This window comes from Apteryx rowi, unplaced genomic scaffold (genome assembly GCF_003343035.1).
Source record: "Apteryx rowi isolate R43461 unplaced genomic scaffold, aptRow1 scaffold_242, whole genome shotgun sequence".
Classification (NCBI taxonomy): Eukaryota; Metazoa; Chordata; class Aves; order Apterygiformes; family Apterygidae; genus Apteryx; species Apteryx rowi.
The window spans coordinates 896,168-904,381 of NW_020448775.1; the positions used below are offsets into that span (position 1 = coordinate 896,168).

At 38.3% G+C, this 8,214-nt stretch overlaps 1 protein-coding gene across 2 annotated transcripts in view; it reads left to right on the top strand.

Annotated features, from left to right (window-relative positions):
* Positions 1–5,404, top strand: part of NALCN (sodium leak channel, non-selective) — a 237,119-nt gene extending 231,715 nt beyond the window's left edge. For both annotated transcript variants that reach the window (XM_026066533.1, XM_026066534.1), the window contains 4 exons: positions 25–175; positions 2,433–2,582; positions 3,282–3,399; positions 5,211–5,404. In XM_026066533.1, the coding sequence (XP_025922318.1) occupies positions 25–175; positions 2,433–2,582; positions 3,282–3,399; positions 5,211–5,404 (613 nt within the window). The remainder of the gene's footprint in view (positions 1–24; positions 176–2,432; positions 2,583–3,281; positions 3,400–5,210) is intronic.
* Positions 5,405–8,214: the final 2,810 nt, after the last annotated feature.

Sequence of the window (8,214 nt, forward strand, 5' to 3'; positions counted from 1 at the left end):
ACACAATATCAATGTTTCTTTCAGCATGCTTTCATATAGGTCCGTTGATATCAGAAAAAGTCTTCAACTGGAAGAGCTGCTTGCTAGGGAACAACTAGAATACACCATAGAAGAGGAGGTGGCCAAACAGACCATACGCATGTGGCTGAAGAAATGTTTAAAGCGAATCAGAGCAGTAAGTCAAGCTAAAACAAGATCTAAATGGTTGCAGTAAATTGTACTGGTCAACAAAGCTGGAATGTGCTGTCACTAATGCTTAATTTACTCTGGAGCCACTATAGCATGTATGTGAAAAAGTAGATAGCAGTTGCTAAGTCAGCAGAAAGTATGTTACAACTTGATTCAGAAAGCTAGAAAAATAAGCATCTTTTGAAGGCAAAAACTGTCTTCCTGCCAAAAATTTGCCTTTTCACAATACAGCCGGAAGATGTATGTGAAAAGGAATAAACTAAAAACGATGTAATTTGCTGAAACCTTATAGGCCTAATCCTGTGTATTCACTGAATAGAATCATGTAATTTCCTTGCCTCTACTGGCGTGAGATATCATGATTAGGCAGATCCTATGGCTGCAGAATAGGCCCTATAAGAATGTACTATTTCCCAGAGGCTCTTTAAATGCAATTCATATCAGGATGTATCATCTGGATGAGCCATTGCAGTAACTGTGTGGGCAAATGAGCTCTTAGTTTCACCAAAATCTCTGGTACAATATGTACACATATCTGAATGTAAAAATGGCAACATGCACATGCAAACCAGGAACATAAACCCATGGCACCCAGTAGCTACACCTATGCTAGTAATTAAACAGGACCAGGTCACTGGCTCAGCACTGGCATGGGATCACGCATACTCGTTGTCAGCGTCTTCCTTGGCACAGTTTTGGCCCATGCATACTTGTACTCTCCCAGAGCATTGCCATCCTGGCACAGTTGGGGGCAAGTATGAGCAGAAACTGCTCCCAGTAGGAAACGCAGTTGTGGTTGTCTTGTTCTGAGCTAGAGGAGAGGTTAGCCTTATCATGCAAGTCCTGGCCTGCCAGTTGGCTTCAGCACTGCAGGAAATATCCTGATCTGTTTAATTTGCTAGTATAGGCATCGACAGTATGTCTGTATTGTGCTTACTCAGTGCTTCAGATTGTCTGAAAAGTTTTTGCCTTTACTCAAGATAGCTGCAATATTTGGTGATCAAAGGTTGTCCTAGATGAAATTTATATTGAGAATGTTCAGGAAAAAAAATTTTTCCATGAGAAGTTTGTGGTACAAGGTCAAGCAGGGAATTTGGAATGGACTTTGCAGTTGTTCTCTTATTTTCCTCTTTCCAAAAGACAACTCTTCTCTTCCCTAGTATAAAAATATATGTATTCTGGTTGCCTTGATGGGTGATTTTGCAATTACTCTAAGGCTGAGTCCAGGTATTTTGACTTTTATAAAAGCTTACTTCTCGTATGTGGAGGTTTTCCTATTGAGATCTGTGCACATACGATCTGGTTTTTTTTCTGTTTGTAAATTAATAAAAACATTACTGGACAATTTGAATGCTCATTTTATCAGAAACATCAACTTTCAAGGCATATACAGATAAATAGTTTCATTTTGATCCCATCTCTATAATAATAATGGCAGTAAATTTAATCTCAGCTCTCAATTTTGGGTTTGTTCAACTCAGTTGTTCCTTTCATTATGATATTGAATTACACTATGTTAAAGTAAATGTGCTATTCATTTCATTCTAATAATATGGCTCAGATCATTTCACATTCTGTGAACCTTTTACAAACTGGATATAATTATGGAAGTTAATATATATTTTCAAATTCTCTTATTCACTAAAGAGGGAGCATGTGAAAACTACCCAGGAAAGTGAAACCCTTCCTAAGGACTGTTCATTTTAATTTAAAAACATATTACATTGTAAGATCATAGTGGTAGTAGATTTGTTTTTCTATTTGTATTGTAAATCCATACTTATTCCTAAGGTTTCTACTACTGTTTTATCCAGTCTCATTTATTCAGCTTGTTCTGAAGGCCATGAAAACAATCAGAAATTTTGCATTGCTTTCATGTTGATTCTTAGCGAATCTCTATCAATCTCCTTGTTTCTGCGTCCTTCTGTGAACTCCTGACTCACAAATTCAGCGATTTATCTATTTTTAAACTCTTATTTGTTATGAGGAACCTGACTTCCACTTTATGTAGTTTATAAGCATGACTCTTCAGTTTCTACATAAAGGCTAGCCATACAGTGGAAGTCATATTATTTAAATAGTGGCCATTTGATATATGGAGCTTTATCGGTGCACCTGGAATCCACATCTGGCACTCACTGTTTGGTTAAATATTTAGAAGACTTTAAAAGAGTCAAACATTGAGATACACAAATAAGAACTAAATGTTTATTTATTGTCACATAAATATTGCACCTTGACAGAAACAACAGCAGTCGTGCAGCATTATCCATAGTCTACGAGAGAGTCAACAGCAAGAGTTGAGCCGATTTCTGAATCCCCCCAGCATTGAGACAACGCAGCCCAGTGAAGATGTGAATGCTATTAATCCGGATAACAGTGCACAGCCAGAGGTATGTCCTGCAAAAACTATTGGGGATGTTAACCAGAAGACTATGAGCTACTTAGAGCAAGTTTAAAAAACTTCCATGTTTCCTATTTATTTTCGTAAATATCATTTTCACTGGAAAAGTTGAAAGCAATGTTTTGTTCAGTCTTTACATTCAGATTTAAAGGCAAGATGGTTAAATATAATTATTCTCCAGCTTAGTTTGCTGCCTTGCCAGCATCATGAAGGGCAAACTCATCTGTATGATTCTGGCAGCACTAACTTCCAGCTCTAACATGAACTATGTGCAGGCTCAGGGATTTAAAGTTTTGCTATTCAAGAATTTTGGAGTAGTCTGTACACTGGGAATGATAACATTGAGCATGCTGGGTCCTGTGACTAGGAGACCAGGGCTGTTCCAGAGCTGGAAATGTAGGTACGGCATAAGCGCTCCACTGTAGAAGGCTGGGAATAATTTTGTACCCTTCCATGGGATTGTATAATGGAATGGAAGACAAATAATCTTTCTTTTTTTTTCCTGTTAGTTGTAGACCTTTGAGGTAGTAAAGAACAAAACCCATGCTGCCTCAAGAAAGGGCAATGTATTTTGCTTGTGTTTGTGTAGGAAGCTTGGAAATAGACTAGAAAGGTTAGATAACCCTCCTAAGAGTGGTCAGGCCATGCAATGGGGAGCTATAATTGAGATTCTTTTTTCTCTATTCAGACAAGTAGCCAACAGCAGCTCCTTAGTCCAACCCTTTCTGACAGAGGTGGATATCGACAAGACTCTGCAGATGCTGGGAAACCTCAACGGAAATTTGGACAATGGCGTTTGCCATCAGGTAAGAGAAGAATGTGTAGCAGTAATGCCAAGTCACTGCTGTACACAACAAGGCCTTTACAAAGCTCTATGCATTAGAGACACAGACACACAGTGGGGCAAGCATCAAGGGAGAGACTCCAGGATTCATGGTGCTACCTCCTGCCTGCTGCTTGCACCCACATCAGCATTCCTCTACCCTTATGCATGCTGAAATACAGCAGTCGCTCCCCTCCTCCCACATCTGAAGGTCTGGAAGATGTGCTGAAGCATTGCCATGTGCAATTTTTTATTTTCATCCATTTACTTGGGATCTTTGGATTGGGGGCTGTACCTTCCCATATGTTTGGATAGCATCTGGTGCATTTAGAGTTCACTTTTGTCTCATAAAGCACGGTGAAAGTGAATTAAGTTTTTCCTAACAGCAGTAGTAACACGAGTGCCTTGTCTTGCCTAGCTATACCAGGTGTACATTGTATATCTTACACCATAATAATACATTTTTATATCTTCAGTTCAGCAATGAATCGGTCAAGTGTATAATCAGTCTCCTCTTTATTCTCCAGGAAACGTCCTCAAGTTGTCCTAGTAACTACAGCCCACTAGAAAATAAAGGCTAGACTGTGCCTTATGGGAGGATGCTTACTGGAGGGAGGGAGAAGTGCACAGGAAAATCTGAGGCCTTGTTCAGGCTTTATCTCAGGAGCGCTTTCCACCACCTTAAAATTTTTCTTTTAAAGAGCACATTGGCCTCTGCTGCCTGACATATCTCCTGACCAGCATGTCTGGAAAGGGCCCATGGGTGTGCACATCAACTTGCTTTCAGCTTTCATCAGTCCTGATCTTTCTGTTGGCTGCTGGACATGAGTGTAGTGTTACTGTTCTGAGGGAGGGTGCTGCCTTTAAAGACTGTCACTGTTCAGATCCTAATCATATATAGGTGGAAGTGGAAGGCATAGTCATGCTGTGAGTATCTTTAAACCTACTTTTGTGAGCAGAGTACTTGTCCAAGAAATGGGACAACTTAGTAGATAGGTTTCAATTCACATCTTCCAGCTGAGTGTCACTGAGCAGGAAAGAAAGTTGAAATTTGTTGGGCCAGAGGAAGGAGTATGAGAGGGAGCATACTACTGTAGCCAGCTGGGTAGGTTTTTCAAGTGGGATTGAGGAGTTCAGGGTTTCCTTTCATAGCACTGATCTTGGCCGCTTGAATCTTGAAAGTTCATTGCTGCACAACTTCAGAGGGGTGCCTCCATGTCGGAGGGTACAGTCCAGCAGATGATGAGTACTCTGCTCCCAATCCAAAAAAGTCATGTATTTAAGATAACAAATAGCCTCATTAATATCAATTGTATTTTCCGTATAATTACACATGTGTTTTAGTACTTTCCTAAAGCAATATCAGCATCTTGTACTGGCTTGCACCACTAGGCCATAGTCAAATGTCACTTTCTAGATCTAGCTGCCACCCTCAAATGCTCTTTTCCCTCATTGTTTCTGGAACTTTTACCATTTTGCCAGCAGATCAGCTCATGTACATACAGCCTAAAACGTTTAGGTTACAATTAGCCAGATAAGCAAAGACCTATTGCATCAGCTATCCTGACAGAAGGAAATTAGGCACCGCTCAAGTGAGCTGCTCTGCCAGCAGGTTAGGGGGAGCAGGGATGAACAGCTGGAGCTGAAAAAAAGGTTGCATAGAGCCTTACTGTTTCTGCACTAAATCAGTTTAAAGCTATCACTGTCCAGCTAGCTTTATATACCTGAATTCTAAGCTAAAATGTTCAAGAAAAAGACCTACTCTAATACAGAACTTTCTTTTTAATTTCATAGCCCCCAAACCAATAAGCCATTCAGTGTCTTCAGTCAACCTCCGCTTTGGTGGACGTTCAGCTATGAAATCTGTTGTATGCAAGATGAATCCCATGTCCGATGCTGCATCTTGTGGATCAGAAGTCAAGAAGTGGTGGACAAGGCAATTAACTGTGGAGAGTGATGAGAGTGGAGAGGACCTTCTTGATATCTGAGAAAAATTTAAGTCATATTGCAACAACAACCACTTCAAATATAATCTAATTTTCCATGTTTAGAATTGAAAATGCTATTAGGTGATGTATGATTTATTTAAAATCAATGTCATAAGATTTTTCAAGTGCTTATCCTTCTGCCATATGAAGCATAACACACACTTGTATGTTAGATTTCATCTCTATAGGTATTAACTGTACATTAAGAAACCTGTATACAATAGCAGTACTAATAAAGCCAGAGAGACTATATTGCCTTTAGCAGAGACAGAACTTTGAAAGATTTCACACATTTTGATATACACATCTCTGTGATTTTTTTCATCTTGTACTGTACTTGGAAATGACAACACTTTACAATTTAGGGGTAATTTATTTCTTCTTTTTGTGTTTTCCCTCAGTTCTTATTTAGTAACATTTCTTTAGAAAGAGTTTCTTATTCGCAAATGACCTGAAGAGGTCAGCACTGACTTCATGTTCAAGGGAAGTATTTTTACAAAATACAGATTCTGAATTATAAACCTAAGCTTTTTCTGAACATTTTTTTAAAATATGCAAGATACAGGATAACTCATTTTAAAATCAGAAGGTGAAGGATTGGCTTTTAAAATGTAAATATCTTTGGGTTTTGGTTAATTATGCAAAGTGCTTGATTTTCATACAGAAAACAGCAACAACAAAAAAAAAGAAAAAAAGGACATGAAAACTGTGCATTTACACATCCAGCAAAAGACCTCCACATGAAAAACATGGTTTGTGCTTCATTATCAGATTACCTTGTTCATATGCTAATTACATATATGTATGGTGTCATTCTCCTGTTAATTGGGTCCCATTTCTGTGTGTGGTCGTGAGATAACTCTGCTCTCGTCTATGTGATAAAAATTAGCATGTTGGGGGTTCTCATTACAGAGTAGTATTGTAAGACTTTTAAAATACAGTTCAGTTTTGCTTGTATAGATAGAAGGGAATTTTACTTATCCATGTTACTGTTCATTCTCTAGCCCTGCAAAACTAGAGCATGACACCGTACTGTGGTTAAGTATCTTTGTCCCTTTTATCCAGGTATACTATATTTTAACGTATGTTAATATTCTTTTATTTTATGAAGCACCAGTAGTGCTACATTATCTACATTGAAAAAGCAGCTGTCCCTTTCATAAAAATTTTTCCGGTGGAAGGCCAATGCTATACAGACACAGAGGTGGAGAGGAAAAGCAGCGAAAAGCAGGAGAAAAGTGTAGCACACATTTTGTTAGTTCCAGAATTTAAGACTATTTAAATATGTGGGCTAAAGATTTGCCTTTCCCTCAGGGGAGCACTAAGAGGGTGTAGATTTTGTAGCTAGGCCCCACCCGGGTTTTTCAGTATAGCTGGGACCTTTCCATTACCATTGTTTCCTATGGAAATGATAGGTTGCTCTAACATGGCCTGATGTGAGATCTTGTGAGAGGCTCACAGTTAATGTACATCACCGCTTAAAATATATATCCTTTAAAGAGCTGACAAAAAGCCAGTGCTTCACAATGTTTTCTGGCCAAAATATTAATGTGGAATGGTCAGAATACAGCATTGTTTTCACAGATGCCTTCACCATAAAGGCAAAATTAGTTTTGGCCATAAAACACAGTTTTCTTGGCATCTATCAATATTTTGTTCTGTGTGTATTGTTAAACATGTTTTAGATTTTTTTCAAAAATAGTAATATCAAACACATCTGTATTTGGTGGTTTCATTGTGCCTTTTTCAGTATATTTAAGTTTAAAACTAGTCAGCTCTAACTTACAATCTATGTAATGGAATGTGTGCATTCTCTTATTTACTGGCTAGATTATGAACCATCAACAAAACCTCATATGCAAACCCAGTATTTTGTGTACTGTTTTGTGTTAGTTTAAGTTCAGCTTTTGTATATATGACAATAAGATAAATATTGGATTTATAAAAGATAGTATATTTGAATTTCAATAATATATTGAACTGCAGATCTTTCTGAATCATTCTTGCTGCAAATCTTCTTTTTAAAAAATCTGGCAAACATTTTTCCTTGCCTTACAGTACTCTGTCAATAAAAGTGAGTTGCTTTAAGCAATATTCATCCTTCTGGTTTTCATTCTAGCTGCATTTGCTGTATCTAGCTCATCTGTGATAATGGTGCTTAGTGTCTGGCTGTGTGGTTTGTAGATGATTATTTAAAGCAGTGCTTTCAAAATCTTTTAACTGCAGGGCCTCTGATTTTCTTGGAGAGAAGTTCAGCAACCAGACTCATCAGTACTGTCACAAGGGTTCTTACTCAGAAAATGAGACTAAATAAGAATGTTCATTTATTTAATTTTATTTTACCCCATTTCTCTGCTTGAGATCCTGCATGCGAGTGATGAGTGAGTGAGTGAGTGAGTGTGTGTGTGTGTGTGTGTGTGTTTGTATACCGGGGGTAAGTGTTTTGGGGGGAAGGTTGTAATAGTTTACATAGACTGTCTTCTAATACCTTACAAAACACAGGGGATGAAGAGCTTAGCATTGCTTTCTTTAGAACCTGCTTGCAGGTTAAATGGGTTGGTCCAGGAATCCCCTGTGTTTTGTAAGGTAAAAATTGCCAGGGGAATATTCCTACCTACAATGCTCTTGGCTCACGGAATCAATCCCAGAGTTACCTCTAAAAATGAAAAGAAGAAAATGTTTAGACTCCTTTTCATCCACTGTGGGGGCTCCACTCCTTAGGAAGCAAGTTGCAAAAGTCCTCGAGGCTTGAGTGGAGCAAAATGTGTAGTGCATGTTGCATGTCAGTATTCAAATAAAAACTGCTTTGC